Source organism: Cavia porcellus, unplaced genomic scaffold (assembly GCF_034190915.1).
Source record: "Cavia porcellus strain 051 isolate PalLab524CR breed Dunkin Hartley unplaced genomic scaffold, mCavPor4.1 scaffold_14, whole genome shotgun sequence".
Lineage (NCBI taxonomy): Eukaryota > Metazoa > Chordata > Mammalia > Rodentia > Caviidae > Cavia > Cavia porcellus.
Window position 1 is genome coordinate 8341664 of NW_026947497.1, and position 24011 is coordinate 8365674.

Genomic DNA, 24011 nt, shown 5'->3' on the forward strand with positions numbered 1-24011 from the left:
GCAGCCTGTTACGCATCATGAGAATGTATTTCCCAAGTGGTGCTTTCCTGCTCTTAGATCTTGTCATTGTCCCCTGTGATGTATTTTAGTGACAATGAAATCAGGCTGCACTCTAAGATTGGGTCCCCGAGCATTTTAGGAGAGAGATAACAGGAGCACTGAGGGCAGTGGAGATGAAACGGTGGGAGGAAGAGCGTCCAGGGGGAAGGACTTAGCAGTGACCACAGCCCTGATCACTGCAGAGTGGCCCTCAGCTGAGCCTAGGACCGGGCCGCCAGCTACACGACACAGCACACTGACCCCACGCACCCTCCTCTGGAGGTGAGGGTGAGGAATTCTGTAGGGGAGCATTTTCCAAACTGTGTTCTATGAAAATTGTATTTCCGTCTCCTTCTCCTTCCCCCTCCCCTTCCCCCTCCCTCCCCCTTCTCCTCCCCCTCCTCCTTTTGTCTTCCTCCTCCTCTTCCTCCTTTTTTGTGGTACTGGGAACTGAACTCAGGACCTTGTGTTTGCCAGGCAGGCACTTATGCCACTGAGCTATATCCTGGCACAAAACTGTATTTTCTTAAATGTTCAGTTCACGCTCTTACCTTGAGTGATTTTATTTGTGGACTCCCCATTACCATTGTATGGGAAATTTGATCTTTGGTGAACACAGCTTGGCTCAGGAGAACAGCTCAGTAAGACTTCTGGCTATGACTGTTTTAAGCTGCCACTGCCATTTTTAGGAGAACAGAGGGAAAATGCATATGTGATCGTGTGCCTTGTGTCAGGGGACTCTTTGTTGCCAATTCTGGATCAGAGGAAGAGACGTGCAGGCTTTCACATGAATTATCCTCTCATTGTGGTGTTGCATATTTATCCACCCAGATGCTTGTGTTATTCCTGGGTGGCTTGTTCTATATCCTCTTGGGTAATTACTTTCATTCATGTATTTCTTCAACAAGTACCCACTGAGGACCAGCTATGTGCTTGGCATAAAGGACACAAGGGTGAGCCCATAGACGTCTCCCTCAACAGGGTGACAGCTGAAGTGCTGTGACACAGCACAGTGTGTGAGGGAAGCCCAGCGGGGCCCTGCATGACCCACAGTCTGGAGTCTCCCTAATACGGGCAGCGGCAAAGTGGGGCCTCTAAGGGTGGGCAGGAGCTAAGAAAGAAGTGGGCTTTAGATTTTAAAGGTGTGAAAAAGTGGCAGACAGCAGACCCAGCAGGGGTAGCAGAGGACCTGCTTGGAGCACCAAGACGCAAATGCAGGTTGTGTGGACACAGGGACAGACGGAGGAGAGGCTGGAGCAGCACGTGAGGGCTCGGGAGGGAAGCCTGTGTAGACCAGAAGGGATCGAGGGCTCCCCTCAGCAGCGGAGAGCTTCAGCTTAAAGAGTTTGAAGCGAGGAACTGTGATTCTGGCTACTGAGCCAGGACCAACCACTGTGAGACTCGTATTGCAGTAACCCAATGAGAGATGCAAAAGGCCTGTGCTCAGTGGTGGCCACGGAATGCAGGCTGATGGCCATGCAGTGCTCAGCGAGCCTGCAGAGTGGACTGCCGACGCCGAGGGGAGCAGGACAGGGAGGACTCGGTCTCATGGGCTGTGGCAAGGACGAAACCAAAGGTGTAGCAATGGGCGCACTTTGAGTCTTGGAGAAAGATGTGACGGACGGAATCTCTACAGGGGATTTCCTCTGTGAATGCAAGATCCCCTACAGAGGAAAGCGTGGAGGTTAAGGGAGGTAGAAAAAGTCTGAGTTGTCACCATGATTGGCGAAACAAGAAAACTGTTGGTTGGCTGTAGGTGTCAGAAACATAGGAGAATTTGAAGATTTGGGGATTTGGGGACCAGTATTGACCATGGATTCTTTTCTTTTTTCATGGTTTTGAGTGGATGAAACACAGACCAGGTAAAAAGATGCAGAAAGCCAGACAGGGAGTGAGGGGTTAGCTTTAATTAAGTGACCAAATGGGAGGACAGTAGCCTTCGGCTACGCAAGTTCAGTTGCGTGGGCACCGTCAGGAGCAAGACTGCCAGCGAGGGAGTTATTGGGTGAGAAGTCCTACAGGAGGGGCAGGAGAAATCAGAGTGCAGCACTTTGGGTGCCTCGTTCCAGGGGAGATGGACAGGGGATTTCTAACAAAACCAGCTTGCAGTGAGGTGGGGGAACGCAGTCGGCAGAAACAAGGTGTGAGCAGATGATGGGCTGAGCATTGGCTGTGCTGCTTATGTTGACACTGAAGTCACCTGCAAGACGGCACCGTTCGTCATGAATACGGGCGCTGTAAACCATGTGCCCAGGAGAACGCTTGCCTGCCAAGAGGAGGGGGCAGGTGCTGCTGACCAAATCATGCGCCTCTCAGAGAAACAGGGTTTGTGTGTGGGGATGGGGCACTGAGCGCTCAGAGCTGGCCTACGGCGCAGTGCGGGTAGCCGGCTGTCCCTCCCACACCCGGGAGAACGAGCCACTTCCACTCAAGGGAGTAGCAAGAGTGAGCTCACAGTGTTAGACTCGATAAGGAAGGGAAATTCCTGTAAGAGGTTGCAAATGCAAGGGCACCTACCACCCTTGCATTAAGGCATTATTTCGCCTGTCTTGTTGTTGTGAGACATCCAGATGTCCATCCAGCCACAGCAGGTGACACAGCGTGATCATATTCCCAGCTAAGGGCTGTGGCCCCTGATGCATGGATCCCTCATGGACCCTTGGTCATCTGTAGCTCCCCCTGTGGTCTGTGGGCAAGTGAGTTTGCCAGCCCCCGACCAGCCTGTTGCCTGGTCTGCAGACGGTGACAAATGCCTGCCTGCACTACCTCATGAATTCAGTTAACAAACCTGTGCTCACTACCCAGATCTGTATACCTTGTGGGTAAAGAACATGGTTGGTCCCCAAATATAGCTATGGTGCATGGCGTTGCAAATATCTCTTTGGTTTATTGATTTCATTTCCTCTTTGGATACATAGCTGGATCACATGGTAGAGCACCTTTTAGTGTTTTGAGATGCCTTTATAACATTGGCATAATAGCTAATTAACTTGAGTTTCTACCCCAGTGCCTAAAAATTTTTTTTCAGATCCTCATCAGCATTTGGGTTTTTTTTTTGATAATGGCCTCACTACCTGGGATGGTATGATATCCCAATGTAGTTTTGATTTGCATTCTATTTATTATATAATTCAAGTAATTTGCAATGTATTTCAAAATATCTACAAGAAGAGATTGCAAATGATTTTATGACAAAGAAATGTGGAATGTTAGAGGTGATGGATATGTTACCCAAATTTGATCAGTATACACTACTTACATGTATCAAAATACCAGTGTACCCCATAAATACGTGCAATTATGTGTCAATAAAAGTCCAATTAAAAAGAGAAAAGAAAATAGAATAACAGTGTTTTCCAAAGTACAGACCTTGGGCCAAGGCCATTACCACCACTTAGGAGCTTGTTAGAAATATCAAGTCCCACATCCCTCTCTGAATTATGGTCAGAAATTCCAGTTACGGACCAGAAACCTGTGCGTGTGCAAGCTCTGCACATGAATCCAATGAATGCGAAGGCCGAGAGCCGCCCCACCAGTGCCAGCCTCCTAACACAGACGCAAAGAAAGGTGACTCGGAAGGTCGAGGTTTGCTGTTTCAGTGGGTGGTGACCCCACGTGCCCTGTGCAGGGGTCAGATTCACACCATAAGCAAGTCGCAGTCCTCGGCCACGCAGGCTTCCACACCAGCCACGGGCCACCTCTGTGCCTGCCTTCTGATCCCCTCGGGAGTCCTTCCAATCCTTCTAATTCTTTTACATTTTTCACCCTCTCTGGCCACTGGCTGGGTGCTATTCTGCCCTACTTTTCAAAAATTCTTAGACTTGAAAAAGGTCAGAACTATAGGGGATCAGATGGGGGGGCCCTGGATTTGCTGCTGTGTGAGGGGAATGAGTGGATGGTGGGGTGGGGGGCACCACACTGAGTTTGTTTTCCATCTTGTTGTCCCGAATGGCATCGGAGGCAGGTGGCACCGTTCACCAGGATTTGGAGGTGTGGAAGAGAATCGGGTTCAGGGTGCAGATGATGCCCGCTTGTGGGAATCCGGCTGGACAAGGCTGCCAACTGCCAGGCAGACACAGCAAGCTTGACAGCCGGAGAGCCTGCGCGTTCCTAATGGGAGTCAATGAGCTCTGATGGAGGGCGAAGGGGATGGGGGGAGAGATTGGCAGTGAATGAGATGTAGCAGGAAATAAAAGCTCCAGGTAAAATGAAGGTCAGAGCGCTGGGAGTCATCACTGAGTGCCTGGATGAAGCCAGGAGAGCCAGCAAAGGATGCTGAGAAAGGAGACGGCAGCGTGAGCCCATGCACAGCCTGGCTAAGCGCACTGGAAACGTGGCTCGGCCGTCTGCACCAGCGCTGATGCGGGGTTAGGGAGCTGAGCACTGAAAGGTGCTTTGCTGCGGGACTCACAGACCACGGATGGATGCTTTGCAGGAGTCGATCAAGCATGGCCCCACGCAGGAGTCATCCTGCGAGTATTTCATCCTGCATCTACCCTCACAGCACGAGCGCCTCGACGGGGAAGCTGGGAGCAACCAAATGGAAGTTATTTATCAAGATAAGGAATTCTGCAAGAAAGCAAGTTTGGACAGGAAGCTCACTTTGGAAACACTATTCCTTAAAATCCCCGAAAGGATGAATTTTAAAAAATCACCAGGATTTTAAAAATCAGCTCAGTGCTGAGGTTCCAATACTATAGAAAAGTAGCATAAAATTTTTTTCCCCTTTGATGGTACTGGGATTGAACCCAAGGCCTGGTTACTGAGCTATATCCCCAGCCCTTTCTTGTATTTTATTTTGAGACAGAATCTTGCTGAGTTACTAAATGGCTAGTCAGGGTTTAAATGTGGGATCCTTCTGTCTCAACCTGTCAGAGTGCAGGGATTTGAAGGCATGCACCACCACGCCTGGCAGAAAAATCAAACCAAATAAATCAGACAGGTCAAGGTTTTCATGAACATCAATAAAGCTTTATAACAATACAATTCATTGTCATTGTTTGGATTAATACTGTAATAATTACACACTTTTTACATTATGAAAATAAGTCATAAATAGTGTAAAAATAATTCTGAAGATCAACTTCTCACAAACTAGGAACCCTGAAAACAAGTTTAAAAGGTAAAAACAAATTACAAATTGAACACCATGCAATTATTTCCAAACTGCAAATCAAAAAAACCTCATGAGTCTTTTGATTCCGTAATGTCAGCGGGAGCAAGAAAAATGAAACTTAAATAAGAAATCAAATGGAGAATTCAGTCTTTCAAATATGTACACTACTGAGATAATCAGGGTTGTGCCACATTTACATTTGTAAGACACAACACATTCTCAGAAGCATCAGTTCCACGAGACTGGCCCACAAACATTTTAAAGACAACTACTCTAATGCCAATTTTCCCCCCATTTTCCTCTTACTTTGTATTTATGTGAATTTTTTGCAATATAAAAATAGCTGCACATAAAGATGAACTTTATAATGTAGAAAACACAAAAATATATTTCCTAAAGAGAAATCAGATACATACATCTTTAAAAAATGTTAAGTTGAATGAAACATTTACAACAATATAAAGGCTATTCACATAAATGTCAACAGTATGTAAGACATTCTTTTGTGAATCCAATTCATTCATATTTCTGAGCAATGTGAGGCTACCAAATGGATTTTGGGAAATGTTGGAACTTCTTTTACTATCAATGAACCAAACATAACAAGTAAGATTGAAAAAAAGCTTCTTGTTTCCAAAAGAGTATTCTGTTAAATGCATGAATTGCCTATGCTGCTTATTAATGTATCTTTAATGAAAAAAAAATATTATACTAAGACTGGAAAAGCAAAATCACTACAAATTTGAATGGGAGCAGTATTTCTTCTGGCATATAATGAATCTAGCTAATGTGTGAAGAAAAATGGAAGCAGAGGCTGAAAGTTTTTATATTCTAAAACAATTTGGCAGAATTATAATTGGTTGAACATGGAAATTCCAGTAGGGCTGTGAGGGTTTTTTTGTCTTTTTTATTTTTATTGGTACTAGGGATCGAACTCACGACTGCACACTTGCAAGGAAGGTACTTATGCCACTGAGCTAAATCCCCAGCCCCGAGATTTTTAACAGCCAGAATCCAAAGGGATCTCACTATTTTTGGAAAGATGAGATTCCTTTCACCTTGACTTCCTAGAGATACAGGTTTTTGTTTGCAGAGATTAGAAAGCTCATTTTTTTGGTAATGTTACATTAAAATCATTTTTTATTCCTTGATAATGTTTCAAGCATCAGCCTCTCTATGTTGCATATGTGCACTTATTAGAAGATGTTAAAACATCCCCAGAGAAATAAAGAATTCTTAGTAAGATGATACTGTATATAGCAAGGGGGAAAAAGGATTAAAAAATAACTTTATGCTTTAATAGTAAAATTATAAAAACTTGGAAATTAAGCACTTTTCCTAAGTGAAAAAATACAAGATACCAAGGAGAATTTCCCCAGAGGCACACACATTTGGATGTGACCATTTTCCAAAGTAGCAGATATATACAGATACACACAGTTGTAGGCAAAGGACATGCAATGTAAACCCCTTGTATACGTTCTTGCTGTCCCAGTAGAACACTGTATGCACACACTGTAAGCTGAGAAACAAGAGCTTTCTTTCATAGAAATGACAGACACTCCCATGTTCTCCACCAAATCACAAGAAGAGAAGATCCCTCCAGGACTGCCATTGACACTGAGAACTGGCAGAGGAGCTGAGGGGCGTCACACATCAGGGACTCCAGAGTGTGCAGACTGGTGGAACATGGTTTGTGTCAATTTTAATAAAGTCATGTTAGCTAAGAGACATGATGAATAAAAGCCGATGAAGGCATGCGATGTATAAAATGAGCAGGAAGTAAGGGACCCGCCATCCAAGTCAAAACACACCGTCCTAGGCACACTTCTACGCTGAGAAAGACTGGTCATTGAACCACAACTATAGCAAATTCAGGAACTTTAAAATCACACACAAACAGTTTAGGAATGCAATGAGAGAAATAAAATTATCCATAGTAGAGGTGCATTGTCCACAAGGAAAAAAAAAAAAAAAAGAAAGAAATAGCACCAACCAATAGGAATGGAAAACAAATTTTAAAGCTAAAACATAAAATTTTGCACCCTTTAAGGGTGTTTTATCAGAAGTAAAATCTGACCGTGGTTTTTCACTGTATCTTTTATATATTTTCTCAGTTATCTATTCTATAATATAAATTAAATCTTTAAGAAAAATGTTATCTACCAACATATTTATAAATCATAACTCATCATTAATGGATTTGCACCTTACTTGAGGCTTCTCCATGTTGATGACAAAATATTTTAACAACTCAAGGTTTAAGATGATCCAGGCTGGCTAAGACCCAGCAATTCCACTGAACAAAGAAAACCTCATTATTCCTTTGCTTTTCCCAAGGAAATAAATGTAGTGGGAATTTAGGGCTTCCTTTAACCATGGAATAAAGTGATGTTTAAAGCTGGCTACAGAGCAAAATTTCAGTACACACAGGACAGTATTCTTTGAAGGGCTATGTTCAAACCTTTTTTTTTTTAATATGTGAAATGCTTCTCTTTTGATGTAAGGTATTCAGTGGAGGCTTTGCAAATTTTAAATAGTGATCCATTGCAATACCTCTGTCCATTAAGGAACAGGGAAGGAGATGAAATATAGTCACCGGACTTTTCTCAAGGTGTATAGCTGTATTCCAATCTTTCCAAACCATTTAAGACAAATTGTTTCAGACATTATCCTAACCATGTCATACAAAAAAGTTTAGAAAATGCCCTCTATTGTTTCAAAAATGCTAACTTGGCTTAGGGCTGTGGAATGTTATTAGAATTACTACCGATTAGGCAGATCTAATAGTTTAAACATCTCTCTAACCTTGAAAACTTAATATAAAAACTTTTTTTCTGTATGATTGAGCATTGAGTTACAAAATATGAAAGAGAACATAAGGATCTTTGTCTTGGAATTATATCTTAACTGTTGTTACCATATGCCAGTGGTGAGCTGATTTCCCTCCTGGGGGTAAAAAGTAGTTATTCTCACAAAATGGTACAGAATCACTGAGGGCCATAAAATTCTCCAGTGGGCCCAGGCAGTAGCCTTTCTCACGGGCATGTTTCTCCTCATGTAAACGTTCTACTTAGTAGGCCACTTTTAATCATGCCACCAACTCTCTCCTGTGTAAATAGATTCTAATCTAACATGGTTAGGCAATTCTTGAGCAAGTAGATGAAAAAATATTCTTTATGGCAACTATATTTCACAGCTTTCTGAGATCTCAGATTTGGTCTGTGGATAAGAGAAACACTTAGAAATGTGAAAAAAATCTAAATATAGAAAAACAATCATAAGAAATAGAAATGAGTTAATGCTATCAAAGATGATAACATCCTGACTTTATATTAACTGATAATCTCTATGTATATTACATTCATCATGTAAAAAAGTCAAAAAATACTTTAAAACTTATCTTTCATGCTTTACAATGATTAAGCTGAAAATGGAGCTTTTTGATCTCTTCAATTATCTAAAAACAAGAAAGATGTTAGTAAAAAGTCATTTGACTGTTGGCACTGAATTAGTATGATTCTGAAGACCTTTAAAAAATCGTTCAAAGAAGATACAATAAAAATGGAACAAATATTTTCTAAATATTCCTTGGAGTAAAAGAAAAAGTATCAAAAAGAACAGAAAATACTGTATCTTTGTTTCTCAGGAGAACTCCTAGAAAACACTGGCGATGGGGTGGGTCTCAGGAGGAGGACAAGCCCTCGTGCTGGCTTTGGCAGAGACGGTTCCATGGAGCTCCCCACAGCTTCAGCAGATGGTATGTGGCAAACTCCTCTTTGGGACCTTTTTCTTCAGCAACCTGAGCTTTGATGGCACATGCATACCCTCTGTCCTCGGGAACAGCATGGCCACTCCAATGATCTCCTGTCCCAGAAGAGCTGCCACGTGTCACTTTCCAAAAGCACCCACACGAACACTTACTGGAATCCAGTTTCTTAAACAAGAAAGTGTGCTGTTCTGGGCGTTTGCGTTTGTAAACCACTTTCCTACTTGGTCACATGAGACAGTGCAGGATGCCGAGCCCTTCTTCTCCTCACGTCTTCACTGCCAAGGGCAGCCCAAAGAAAACTGGTGGCAGCCATCGGCTCAGCCCCTTGGCATCTCAGCCAAGGCGGCCATAAGAGCCCAGGACACTAGAAGCTGCAGATCTGCAGTTGGCCCTGCAGCTCCCTCAAAATACAAGACCAACGGTGTGTGCTCTCCACTGACTTATCTCTTTTTGGCAATGAGCCATGGCGTAACCCCCTTGAGATGACAAAAGGAATAAGAGCTCAGATGTAACCGGACGACTCATCAAGCAGCATGCTAATGTCTGGGTTTGCACGGCAAGCAGGGCGGACACGCGATCATGCTTTTTGGTTTTAGTCAGTTTCAGTGGGTGGTGTGACCGTGAGCTAGTAGGGAAGGTGAGTGGGGAAAGTGACAAGACATATCAGTTGGTACAGGACACGTTCACAGCCTTTAGTCCATATTTGGTCACAATTTCATGTAAACGATTTCACGGAGCTTTCTGTTGGTGCAGTTACCAAGCTCAAAGTAAGAAAATAGCCCGGATACTCATTCTCTATCACTGAAGTCCATATAAATACATATCCTCGCATCCGGGATACTGATTTGGATTTTTTTTGCAGGCTTCTCATCGATTGTCCAGTTTTGGATGTGAGTGGGGAAATGAGGGGTGTGTTCTACTGCACACGGGAAGGAGCAGCTCTGTGTAAACATAGCTCAGACTCGTAAAATCTGCAATTCGGCTTTCGACTATAAATATAGAAAGTGGACCATTATATACACAGCTTCATGCTTGGAAAGTTAGATTCATCACTGCGGAGAAACAGACAACACAAAAGACAGATACACGGAATTAGTGTGTAGACTTCAATGACAATTCCAAATTAACATGAATTTTAAGCAAGTTGGTAGAACCTCCAATAGAGGCTTTTGACAATGAGCTGACCGAGCACTGATGTGTGCACCAGATCTGAGCCTCCCAGATGCCACCTCCCCCAGCTCTGTGTCTGTCTGTTCTGAATTCCTGGATGTCCTGACAATTTGTATCGTATTCTCTACTTGCCACTAAGAATTTTGTGCTAAGTGTTTGCTTCAGTATCTTTCACAGGAAAGCAGAAAATTAGGATTTTGTCAAATGTACTGAATTACACTGTATATGTGTAGCTTCCACAGCCTTCAAGCACCATAACCCTACTGTGGAGAAGGCTCAGGGTTTGACCTCAGTCAGAGGGCGTAGGTCCCCAGCACCTGTGTACAAGGGTCTGTGTGTCTCCAGGTCTCGGTTCTGTTTTCCTTGTCTAGTCCTGCCTGCCACCTCAATGGACGAGGCAGATCCTCCTGGTGTCAGGGCTCAAGCTACGTGACAGGTTCCACTATGACCCAGGACCTATAAGTCCCTGGCTTTTAATTTTGAGCAGCTTTACTATGAAGGCCCTAGAGCTGAAGAAGAGCCTTGTTTGAGGAATAAACTTACAAAGCAGACCTTGGGGACTTGAGGCTGAGCAAGGGACAAATCAACAACAACAAAAAAATGAAATGCAGAGAAGGGGAACAGAATGGTAGAGGTGTCTCTATCCACCCTCCACAGGTGACCAATCCAGAGGCAGATTTCAGTTAATTAATATTTTTCTCTCTCTCTCCATGAAAAACAGGCTGTGCTGGGAATGCTCAGGAGGGTATGCACTTTCCTCACAGACGGCGTCACTTGGCACACGTGTACAGTTTGTCATCTCAGGGCCCAAGGATGCACCCATGGGAAACATTCATCCTCCAAAATTTCACTTGTCTCAAAGTTCAACTTTGGTGCAATTTTGAATGCCACGCCAAAGTTCTATACAAGCACAGAGTTTGAAAGATTCCCCATCCCTGACGTGAAAATTTCATTTAGGAAAGTCTGTTGCTTGACTTTAGAATGATTCTGCTACAGACTTAGCAGCTTTACTCAGAAATACAAGATTTGGTGCAGTTTGAAAGAGGAAGGGGTGACCCTGGAAGATGAGGTGACAAGTGCTTTCTCCACTGAGTAGTTTTTGATGTCTGGCTGGAGATGGAAGATGAGCTTAATAGACTATTTCCGTAACATACCCCGCTGCTTACTCACTGCCTGAATTGTACGGTGAGCTGGTACACTATACTGCAATTCTAGTTCAGCAAATCCTGTGTTGATACATTTAGAACATAAAACAAATCATATCACACAGGAAAAGTGACTTAAAAATCAAACAGTTTTGCATGAAATTCCTACTAAAGGCAGTGTGGGAGGGGCCTTGCTAATCACAGTGATACACACTGCTGCCACACACTGAATCTTAAGTCAGATATCGGCCAAGTGTTTTAGAGTCTAGTGAACTCAGTAGTATTTGTAAGAGTGGTCCATGTAAAACAAGACTCTTTACTGGCCTTATTTTAAATACATTATTTTAAAAATTATCTGGTCTAGTTGAGGTAGTGAAGTTGATCACATCAGAAACTTAAAAACATTTTTTCTTTTCTTTCTTTCTTTTTTCTTTTTGGTTTTTGGTGGGCAGAGGTAAAAGAGGTTGACCACAGTGATTTGCATTTGTGGGTAGGTGGAGTGCGGTAAGCAACCTTTAAATTTTATCACTATTTTTCTTTGTTCAGGAAGTTGATAGATTCATGAGATCTTTAAGTCTTATGGAGAATATGATATATATTTTATGGGAAACTGGGTCTATAAAAGGGAAGTATCTGATTTCCTAACACTATTACTATGAGGTTTGCCATCTCACCTGAGGGCATCACTATTATACTGTTACAAAGAGGAGTCATTTGGAGGAGGCCAAAACCAACAGCAAGCCGGGCTCTGAGCCTTGAGTCTCTCTCCAGGGTGCTAATGACAGGGATGAAACCATTATCCTATCAGATGACAGGGGTCAGAGAGCAGGTGGCAATCCAGGCGCAGGATGACATTACAAGTCCTGCGATGGGTCTTACCGGGTGAGAGGATAGTTTTCTCCGGTAAAGAAGGCTATGTGAGAAGCCCATATCCTGGAGCCCACTTGACCTCAGTCCTGATCAAACTAGTATCTGGCAGGCTGAAATGGAGTGCGGGAAGCCACTAAATAAATGATGCGGTGTAGAGAGCAGGCTTTGGTTTCCTGGGCCAAGCAGGGAAACTGTCTAAGGAGAATTGTACAGGATTTCCTCACAGAGGGAGGCGTTGACGTCCAAGGCAACCAAGAGTCTCTTGTTTCTGTAACTCTGGTCTAACACAGCTTTGCAGTGAGCATGCATGCAGCTTGAGCTGAGCTACAAGATGCTGGAGAAAAATCATTTCTGATGCCTAGAGTGCTCATCTGGGTCCCCTAGCTCAGGTGCCTATCCGTGAGCCCGCTGTCCTTTGGGACTATGTGCCCACCACTGTGATCAGGTCCACACTATCCCTGAGAGAAGACCTGGTGTCTCGGGAACACACGACATGTGCAAGTCTCTTCTCTGCCTCGGGTTCTGCCACTCCCTCTACTGTCCCCCATTGTCCGCCTCCCTGAGCACCAGCGCATACCAGCCCTGGCCTTTAGGAGTTCCTCTGCCCCCTTGTACTGCTGTTTCCTCATCTGTGGTTCTGCGTGGATGGCAGGACATGACAGCCCCCATACGAAATCTTCTCATACAGCCTTTGCACGAGAAGGTTTTCCAGACAGGACATGGTCTCATCCGTCCTGAATGCATACAGTGTCTTTGAGTAGCCAAATGAAGACCTTAGAATAGACCAATGTCCTAAAGGTGCCAATTGCACTGGCATTTCTCAAGTACATCAAAACATCACTGAAAAAGTATTTTCTGCTGTCTCAGCTTTGTGACTCTATTGACAGGGTTCTACCATGTATTAGCACATTTGTCTTCACAACTGAGTAGAAACAGAAGAATCACGATTAATCATTTTAAGCAGTAGGAAGACAAGCAGACCATTATCAAGACGCACTGCCCCTTTCCATTCCAAACGTAGGACCTGATAGAGCAGGTAGCAAAGTACAATGCTCACCAGGAGCTGTTTTTTACACATCAGAAAGCAACAGTAAATATCCTCATCAAAAGATATCCCAGAGCTGGAGTCTTTTGCTTTTTGGTACTCAAAATCTTTCAAGAAAGTCAAGTGAGCAAGGTCTGGTATGAATGGAAAAGGCCAGGTCAAGAGGGAGGGAGAGGAATTCTTTTCAGAAATCAGTCCACAAACCTACCTTCTGCCAACAGCCAGGCATGGGCAATCCGTCTGGGCCCTGTTTCAGAGAAAAGTAAGAATTCCTCAGACTCGTCAGGAGTGATGCCACCTCACAGTTCCTATGCTCAAAGGCTAAAACGATGCATTTACCTGAAGGGTGGCTTTGGCCACAGCCAGCTTTTACCTAATTAATAACTCCCAGTATATTTCCCAGTTTTAGGTAATGAAGATAACTCAAATGTTTTCCAAAGTGAGTACACACTTTCAAAAATATCTATAGCACAGAAAAATCTATACTTAATTTTACAAAAGCAATTTATAAAGCATAGTCATCTATTGGTCAGTTCATAGTTACTCCTTTCCAAAAGAAATCTGTACTATTCCTCTTAATTTCATTAAAACTTACTTCACAATTATCTTTACTAAATAAACCAAAATAACTTTACTTCATGCCACTAAAGACTCGGAGTTCATGGCAATGATATTGAATGATAAACCATTTCTATCTGAAGTGTATAGCTTTCATAATCAATATTTTTTATTTTCCAATACTGAAAGTAGGTATTGCCAACATCTCAGTTGAAAGATAAGCAGCCTACGTTTATAGGCAGCCTATATTTATAGTATAATGTTAGCCATAGTAGTCATCAATATTTTAACTTAAGGTCTTCAGAAGCCAGCTAACATTTTGAATAAAGAGTTCCTAAACGATGCAAAATTTTAATTTAAAATATAAGCATTCTTCAGATACAAATGAGACAGGAAAAGCTGATATGTTATGAATGCATGCTTGTATCCCCCCCCCACATAAGGTGGTTATAAAATGATACCAAGCAAACAAAATAAGACTGACACTTCCTATTGAAATTTTAAAAAGTTACTTCTTGAATAACTTTTTCCGTAAATACAATCTCTTAACAGACTTGAGAAATATAAATTTACCACTAAAGAATCATGCTTGTAATTGAAGAACCATATAAGAACATGCAGATCAAATATGACATAACCATACCAAATTTCTTTATACTTTAGAAACTAAGAATATACTTTTTTTTTTTTTAATGTAAAGGCCTTTGAAATAGCTTTATAAAATATTTGGGAAAAATTGGTAATGCCAGATTGGTACAAGGAGAAGGATCAGCTGGTAGAATTTTAGATTTTAGTATAAGGAGGATTTCGAGTTCATGCCGATAAAGGAGGGGTGTGTACTTTGGGAAAGTGAGTTTTGGAAGGAGAGACCATTAAATCGAAAAGGTTATGTGACAAAGAAGAGGATTTGGGCTGCAGACGATTATCTTAGGTCTTCAAAATCTGGCTTTCTTCCCAATGGTCTCTTCATTGCATTCCCTTGAACTGCTCAACTACAGACGACAGAAGTTTAATTCTGTAGGTTTGGCCTTATTGATGGCCAGATATAAGTTTAGCGCAAAAGACCCCCCAAAACAAAGTCAAATACCAAAAAACAAAAACAAAAACCCCTTTATTCTTCTTAGAGAAAAAGGAAAAAAGTAAACTTGGGAGTTAACCCAAAAGTCACAGCCTGACGGTGCCTTTGCATCAGATATTTTTGTAGAACTTCAGTGTGCTTAAGTGGTTAAACCTATTAATGTTCCAAAGAGCACAGATCCATTAGTCATGTCAGTCAGAGGATGATGTCGGGGACGGGTCTGTGTTCATGGGTAACCCGTGCTTGCTCTCTGGCCTCCGGGGGAGCCCACTCATGCACATGCATGTCGTATGTTTAGCATGTAAAGCTCGCTCAGGGGAGCTGCTTTACACTGACAGATGCATACGGAGTCAACCAAGGAAGAGCATGCAGGGTGGTAGGAGAGAGAAATACTGTACCAATTGGCAAGGGGCATCCAGCCCGTCCAAGCCAGGCTGGCCCGGCTCCCCTTTTTCCCCCTTAACGCCACGGAATCCCTGTTTGTAAAGATTAACTCATAATGTTACTAATGCAAGAATTCACTTAGGTACAACTTCTGCTACAGAAATAACTAGAACACCATCAGGCTGGGAGGAGAGCAGCTCGGAGGGGAAAGGCGACATTTGTTGACATGGGTCTGCCTGCCCATGAGGGCCGGGCTGGCAGTGGGGGCCTTTGCTTTTGGGGAGCAGGGAGCCATTGCTCCTCCTGAGGAGTCCAGTCAGGACCAAGGGCACAGAAGCCCTGGGAGTGAAGAAAGCAGGCCAATCTGGTGCCAGAGAAAGGCGTGGAGCCCACGGGACACCCCGAGAGCGGGGCTCCTTAACCTCTGAGGTCCACGGTAGCCGACCCTGCCACGGGACCCCCTGTCGCTGTCCCTGCCTGCTCTTCTCCTGTCTCAGCCTCACACGCAACATCCAGAGACAGTACCATGAATCAGACATACCAACGGGCAGGGGGCATCCAATCCGGGGGCCCCCTGTTCTCCTTTCTCCCCTTTGGGCCCCTTTTTGCCTTTTTTTCCCTTTGCCCCCTGTGGATGGATACAAGGGTTTAATAAAAGGTTTTACCTGGGTGGGGGAGGAAGGTGATTCAGAAGATGATTGAGCTAAGGAAGGTCTGAAAGGGCATTTACCACTGTTTTCTGTCTCCGAGGCGGCACGGTGTGCTAAAAAGAGCTTACACTTCCCGAGTGCCAGTGGGTTCCTGGCAGCAGGACGTGGGGCTTTTATTTAAGATACTTAAGCTAAAAGAAGATGGCTTAAAAAGGCGGACACGTCAGAAAGGCAGACCCATGCGACGTGCACCATCACGTCGCCATCACTGTGAACTGGGGCTTGTGCTACGGGTCTGGCGAAGTGGACGGTACTGGTACCAGCGGCATCAGAGCCAGCCAGCGGCAAGAGGAACACAGGATACTGCGCCCAATTTGAAATACTTATCAACTTGCTTTTTTTTAAAAAAAAAATTCTGAGCAAATGCAAACTATATTGAGCCAAAGGAAAAGGAGAAGTGTACCCAATCATATCATTTTCCGTAGCTCTTATTAAAACATTTCAATGTATTAAATATGCTTCAACATTTTAAAAAATGGAAGGCAGATACTTCCCTCATTAGGTCAGATTAACAAGTGCACCAAGTGCGAATCCTCTGTAGCAATGCCCGCTGGAGGGACAGACACCTGTAACCGTCAGGGCTCTTTAGTTCATTCATTGCTCGCACGCCTCCGGTTCACAATGGTAAATGAGTTTCCAGATTATTCAGTGTAACAAAAGCCAAAAGGGAAAAAAAATAAACCTGTTCAAGAGGAGAAGCGGTCTGGACTCAGTAGAGATGAGGTAGGCAGGATAATTACGTGGTGGGAGCTGAGCCGCAGGAGTTAGTGTTTAGAATCGAGGTGGAGGTGGAGGTGGTGGGAGCTCTGCCGGCTCACAGGGGTGGAGGACTTAAGCAAAGGAGGCAAAAGGCGGAGAAGGCAGGAATGCACCTCAGCTGTTTCACATTAACGTAGCTCTCTGCACATGTGTAGACAGGGACTGGGCTGTGTAGCATGCAAAACACGAGCTACATATTTAAATTAGTATCTTCATCCTGCAATCAGCATGGCGGTTACAATGAAACCGAATCATCTCTGAAGCAAAACAACATGAATATTCACAGGCAAGAGAGGCAGCACAGAACCCTACGAGATACACACTGAGATTAATACATTCATTCTGACAGCCGGGCCAAAGCGCCACATTTATCTCCTGTGTGCCAAAACCATTGCCTCAGAAGGCTCTGAATCAAAAACACTTGGGTTTAGGGAGAGTCTGTGTGGTGTAGCTGATCACAATTGAAGACAAAAAGACGTGAAAGTCACAGTGAAAGAATATGGAGGGCAGAAGGGCAGGTGGACAGCAGGGGGCTCGGGAAGCTGTTCCTGCTCAGAGGTAAACAGGCGCCTCAGCTGTGCCCCTCGGTGCCAGGATGGAGCCCGACTCGGCTTGCCTGGGTGAGCTCTTTCCTCCTAAAAAGGTGGATTAGTCGTCAGTAGTTGTGACTGAGAGCAGGTGTGCTGGGGTGACTAATCTAGACTTCGATTTGCTATTTGATCGTTGAATGGACTTGGATTAACCACCGAACGGGACAGAGCTGTCATAGAAACGTCACTGTGCTGAGCTGTAAACACCGCCTTTCGTTATTTTAGTGAATTATTCACAGTGCAAGTTTTATAGAAAAGTGACGCTACAAAAAAGACTGTATCAGGGTTATTATTAATCAGCGGTGCTTTTTACCCAAAGTGACTGCATGGAAGCCCACAGTTCTGGGTATGAGCACATAAAAGCTCTTGCTATTTTAATCCCTATGTCAAACAATAATATATGTGAGATGCTCATATTTAGAATCTAATTTTTCCTCAATACAATCCTCTAATCCTGGAATCTGTATAGAGAAATACTTTTGTATGAGTAATATTCTGAGGACTGAGTGGCAGCTCTATGCTTTTATAAACTATAGTAATGGTAATTTCTTGTTTAAGAGATTCTAAGAATGAGTAACTCATGCATACAAACTGTTTTGAAAGACTCAGACTCACGTAACCTATTAGGTGAATATAACTGCACATAAACTTAAAAATATAATCACTTTGCACTAAAAACTTCCATGCACAGTTTACCTCAAAACATACTCTATATTCAAAATTTATGATTCAGAATTTTTATGCCTCCATTTTCTTATCTGAGAAATGGGATAATAGCACCAACCTTAGGATAGTATTGTAGTATTAAAAGATTATCACCTATAAAGTTCTTGGGAAAGCACATATGTGCTCGAAATAGAAGCGATGTTGGTGACAATAGTACTTTCTTAGCAGTGGGTGCTGGGTGACATTTAGGGCCAAAAACATACACAGCAGACAGACTTCACTGTTAAGGGAAGTGACCACGTTTTAAAAACAATGAGGTGTTAAATAGTTCAGGAAATGAATTAGAGAAGCACAATGTTTTAAATTGGAATTGTGAGGGTGCATTTCTATCTCCTTATAGATTTTTATTATTCTATTGTAGCACTGAATTTTCATTGGCTACTTTGGTTTTGTCGAGTGTAAAAAAATTCTTTCATCAACTGGGTCAAAGAATTGAACAAAATAGTTAGATAAAAGAGCAAAGAGGAGGAATGGAAAAGTAATTTTAAAACCCAAAATCTAAACATCTGACTGGGTGCTGGTTGCTATATGCTCTGGAGCTGGTGACCCAAGATAGAATCCCAATGTCTTCCCTTTGAAAGCCACCTCTGTTGGCCCTGAATTGGATTGAAGCAAATCCTCAATCTGTGCAATGGACTCATCAGCCACACCAGTGGTCCTGCATTTATAAAAATCTAGAAACACAACATCTGTCTCTCTTGGGCATGTCATTAAGATGAATGAGATGCTTGCTTTACAAGGTTAGGTGAGCTCTGCCAAAATACTACTGCAGGTTTGCATGATGTAACTTTACCTTTATGAAAAATGTTTCAAAACCCCTAGACGTTACATTTTTCAAAGGCTCAATGGCAAGCGGTTGAAAGATTATAATGTGGCCTGCTGGGGATTAGACTTTCTCTCTCGTGCTAGGCTGTGTCCGTATTTCTAGGGTGTCACTTTTGCTGTTTCTCTTGGAAGACCCCTGATTCTTTAGATCAGGGATCGGAGTGTTTTGGAGCACAGGATGGACACAGACAAGGAATCTGACGCATCGCACAGGTTCGGGCAGCAAAGCAGACAGCGTGAGCAGAATCACATAAAACACACGCGAGGAGGGAGATGTCACCTTCTCTCCCTTCTCTCCTAGGTCACCCTTCTCGCCTCGAGGACCAGGGAAGCCCTGTGGGTAAAAAGCAAAGCCGAGAGATCTATTGGTGCAATTGGCAAAAAAGAAATCACCCCAGAATTTGACGGATCTAAACTCAAACATAAAACGTGACATGTCAGGCCACCTAAAAAGTTAGGTAAAAGAGTACTTAGAATAGTACTTAGATTTCTCACTTTTGTTCCTAAGAAAGTAGAGTGAGTGGCATGGACACCAGAACACGCACTGGATCCTGGCAAGTTCACCAGTTTGCGTGGGTTTGGGTAAGTCACTTACCTCCGCACTTTAGCTCTCGGTTGCGAAGTGGGTTAATGAATATCTAACACAACGTTAAATGAGCTAACTCAAAATACAAATAGAGAGCAGCATAAAAGACAGAGTGGAAAGGAAGAGAGCATTCTCAAACAAGAAGGGGGAAAGAGATGGACGGGCGAGGGATGGGAAAGGAAGGACATGTCATGTACATGCAGCAGTTCCACAAGAAATGTAATCGTTAGGAGCTGCAGAAATGCACTAACTGGCATATTAAAAAGTCAAGTGCGTACGGAAGTACCAGAACCATATTTGCACATAACAGGTGCTCAGTAAACAGTAACAAATACAACTGCTATTGTCATTATTCACATAATACAGGATAAGTGGGGTTGGTTTCCGGAAGCATTTACTTTTGACAGTATTTTTATAGGATCATGTTAGCACAAAAAATGTATATCGGGGCTTAAAAGGAAAAATACTGCATAACACCTTTGAGGATAGATGTAATATCCATCCCTTAAGGCTAGCGTGAGAGAGGTGTGTTGGTTTTTATGCACACTTTGTCCGTAAGTGGGGTATGCTGAGGTTGTCTCCTAAATTTGGGGAAGTACTTAGAATTGCTAGTATCTACTGTGAGTTGTCAATTTTATACCATTTAATTCTACTTGCCTTTATGTGTATCTCATGCAAGTGCTAGTGTATTTCATATTGCTGTCTACACGCACAGTAATATATGTTCTATGCATGCTCTATGCACAGAAAAACAAGCATTCTGGCTGTTCCTGAAGGAGACCATCAGACTCTGTTAGGGTAGGAAGATGTTTATTGTGCACATTACTTACATCAAGACCAGGCTCTCCATCTTTCCCCTGCCAAAGAACCATAGTAGCTCCATTAATGTTCCTAAGTTTCAGGAAGAGGCTACGGGTTCACATAAGGATGCCTGGTCATGCAGCACTGGATTAGAACAACTACTTCAGGAGCGTGAAAAGTGTTCCCTATGGATTAGTACCACAAACTCCTCTCAGTCACGTTGGAGAGACTAGGAAGGTTTCAGGGAAGAGTCATGACAAGTTTTCTATCATACATGGTTAGCGGATTGGTAGTTGGCTGGAGTTTAATGCTTGCTAGTCATGTGATCAGTTGAAGCGTGAAGTTGTAAGCAGAAACACTGATTAGTTGTAGTAAAAATATGTAAATGTAAAAAGTAAAAAAAATGTAAAAATACCAGCACTCAAGGATGTGTACTAATGTTACTTTAATAGCTTAGTAGTTAGTTCATAAATGGGAAAACTATTTAAAGTTTTAATTTGGCTTGATGGGCCCCTTCCGTTAAGTGTCTTGGGCATGAAGTTCCTAACAATTTTCAGCAAGCTTTGTAAATGATGGTTTCCAAATATAAAAGGAGGCATAAGGCTGTTATGTAAAGACAACAAAGTCACTCCTGAGGTTTCAAGTATCAAGGTGACAACCCTAGTCACCGGCCTGGAAGCCAGCCACAGTTCCCCTGGAGTTGCTGTGGTTCTATTTGGTTTTGACATCTCAGAATCAGCAACTGAAATAATCATGGCTTAGGTTTTATTTCAGCTCACCCAAAGTATGTGAAAGGTACCTGGAGGTTAGAAGCCTTTGAATCAATCTTATCTAAAGCCAAGGTCACATTCTTGAAATGATTGACACCTCCATTCAATTCTGTGTACTTGAGAATTTTCAGATGAAAAACACTATCAGTATTCTGTTCTGAAGATCATTTGTCCTCATGGTGATTTGGAAAAGTCAGAACCATGTTGGTATGGTAAATACCCATTTCCTGTGGAGGAAGATTTTTACTAACAAGAGCAATTTTTAATGAATGGCTCATGGATGCAAATAAAGCATGATTAAAGTGATTGTCAACAAAACATCCACACCTGCTGGTAGGTAGACACCAGTGGTCTCTCAAGGAAGGGCCAGGTGTGAGTGTCCAGTCAGCGGCTCAGGGTGGGTGTTGACTGACAGCTGGAATCCCGCTTTCAGGGGAGGGTAGTGTTTACCCTGCAGAGGCCCCCGGCCCTCAGTCTCAGGGGGTGCATGGAGGATGCTCGCTCATACGGAAGTGACAGGGAAGGGAACCTATCTGCGAGGAGTGTGGCGTTAACTGTGCTGCTGATAATTAGTGGGTCGTCCTTGCTTTTCTGGTGTGATTAGTTAGGCCCACAAAAGAAGGGTTAACCATGTCAGTTACAGGTCACAGCGGCATGCTAACGGTGGTGCCACTCATGACAGGAAACTCACAGGCAGGCCGTAGGGTCCTCTGGGTCCAGGCTCTCCCGTGGATCCCTTTTCTCCCTAAAAATGAAAAGTGAAAGTTTGATTCATCCATGCACATCGGTGAGGAAAGGCCAAAAAGTATGGTGACTGTCTACATTTAGAAAGTATTACAGTAAAAGACACCTTGCTAAGAAATCCTCAAAACAGTCACCCTCGCTTTGAACACACTCGTCCCATCCTCCTTGCCACTGTCCGCAGCAGCTCTGGAGTCCTCTTTCCTGGGTGTCTTTAGTTGTGCTGTCCTGGCTGCTTTGATGTCTTGAAATATTGACTTTCATGGTCACTTAGACTTCGGGCAGGAGCCAGAAGTCACGTGGTGCCGGCTCAGATGAATAAGGTGGATGAGGACTCGGCATCGTATTTTTATGAGCCGTCTTTCCCCTGGATGGCACATGGTGGCGGCAGCACCATTGCAGCATTCCCAGTGTTTCTGACCACCTCATCATTCCAGTGGGACTTGGCACTGCTATTACGATTTTTAAATCAGTGGTGAGTGGGGCGGTGGGAGACCAGCGTCAGGGCCACCAAAGCTGGACAAGGTTTAATGTGAAATAGCCCACAGGAAGCGGTGGGTTGAGTTTGGAAAATCTCCAAAGACTCTTTCGACATCACCATGCCGTTTCCCTCCTCCAGAGAACTTTGGCTTGGCTTTTAAATTTCTTTTAAGTAAATGTGCTGGGGCTTATTTGGATAAACGAATCACTAAAACGCCAGCCTGTGAAACTCCTCTTCTGGATTAGCCCAGCTCAGGCAACTCTGTGTCTCTGGCCAGTGGCAGGCAGCTTCTGGAGGTGACATGTGTCCTATGCTGGGCCCTCTGGGAAAGGGGTTCTCTGTGCCTAAAAGAAACACCTGGGGACAGGCTCTGCCTCTCCTCCGTCTTCCCAGGGGTGCTTAGAACTGCCGCCACCTGTGTGCCTAGGCAAACAGCAAAGCAGCCTGACCACGGTTATACAGCAAATGTCTTCCTGGGTTAAGCCAGTTTGAGTTTAGGCTCCATCTGCTGAAGCCAACAGCATCATAACGATTCCATCCTGAATACACTTAGGAAGGAAATATTAACACAGGTGTGTGGTGTGTAACTCCTTTTCCTAAAATGAGTAATTCCAAAGACCCCTCTGTGCAGGGGCTTCAGGTGCTCTCAGTGATGATGACTGTCGCCCAGACATTTGAGAACTGCCGGTGCCGTGGCTGGGAAATGCCTCCTTTCTCTCGGCTGCTCTCATGCCCTGCAGGGCTCTCCTTGGCTGCCCAGGAAACGGTGCTGGGCTGCCTCTTAGCTGAGTCCCACCTCTTTCAAATCTGAGACTTCTTGAAGAGTCTCCAGCTGGTGCTGCAATTAACTCTGAGAACCACTCTCCAGGTTAGCACTCTGCTGAGGGCACTTGGCGGGGACTGACACAGGGTCCAATTACCAGGGCTGACATGCAGAGCACTTTACACTGTGCGCCGATGACTGGAACTGGGCTTCCAAAACGCTCAGCGACTTCATTTGCTCTTCGGGCTAATCCTGCCCGGCGAGGAGACCTGATACTCTTGGGAGGCCGTGCAGCCATTGGAAGTAGCAGCTGATTCACCCCACGGTAAACCCGCCTGAGCCCTTGGCTCTCCGCCAAAAGACTGCCCGAGATTTGCTGCTCCAATTTTAGTCCAGGGGCTCGGTTACTTCACGCAGTGCTTGAAAGTGCATCTGTCCTGGCCGAGTTAAGGCTCTTAGCTCCTAAATGTCTTTAATTAAGACGATCGTGAGGCACCATCAGTTGGATCTTAGCAATGGGACAGTGGCAGGTTCCGATTCGATGCGGAGAACCCTTCTCGGTTGGGGCAGGCTCTGTGGTGTGAGCTACCTGCTCTCCCTGTGGCCTTATTCCCCGCCTATTTCTTACATTTTTTTTCTTTGAAATTACTGTATACGCTCATAAGTCAATAAAAATAGCTGCTTTCTTTGCAGCAGTAAATGTAGGTATTAAAAAGACTACAAGGTAATCAATTGTAACAGTATAGAGGTAAAATAGGCCTAATATAAATAGGAACAGTGTCCACCTCACACTAAGAGCCATACCATGCTTTGCACATACTAGAATTAAATAAATATTTACTACATGAATTAACTTACTTTATAAGACACAGAAGCAGGGAACGGAAAGGTTTATCAAAGAACTCACTACCAAGCCCTCTTTCTTCAAAAAATGTTTCCAGACTGATGAAAACTATCCAATTTAAAAAAGACCACAGACTTGCAGTGACCTATTCCAACTTTTTGAAGCACTTTCTTATAAAAATACTTTCTTTTATGTCCTCTCCTAGATGGTGGGGAAATTGATGACACAAGTGTATTCA

The 24011-nt window shown here is 43.6% G+C and overlaps 1 protein-coding gene across 1 annotated transcript in view; it reads right to left on the bottom strand.

The window, feature by feature from the left end:
* Window positions 1-4988: 4988 nt before the first annotated feature.
* The window catches only part of Col25a1 (collagen type XXV alpha 1 chain), a 408157-nt gene continuing 389134 nt past the window's right edge, over window positions 4989-24011 (bottom strand). The window contains exons 33-38 of the mRNA XM_063260619.1: window positions 21636-21689; window positions 20204-20230; window positions 19068-19121; window positions 15192-15269; window positions 13366-13404; window positions 4989-9979 (exon numbers count right to left, since the gene is read on the bottom strand). Of these exons, the coding sequence (XP_063116689.1) occupies window positions 9977-9979; window positions 13366-13404; window positions 15192-15269; window positions 19068-19121; window positions 20204-20230; window positions 21636-21689 (255 nt within the window). The 3' untranslated portion in view covers window positions 4989-9976. The remainder of the gene's footprint in view (window positions 9980-13365; window positions 13405-15191; window positions 15270-19067; window positions 19122-20203; window positions 20231-21635; window positions 21690-24011) is intronic.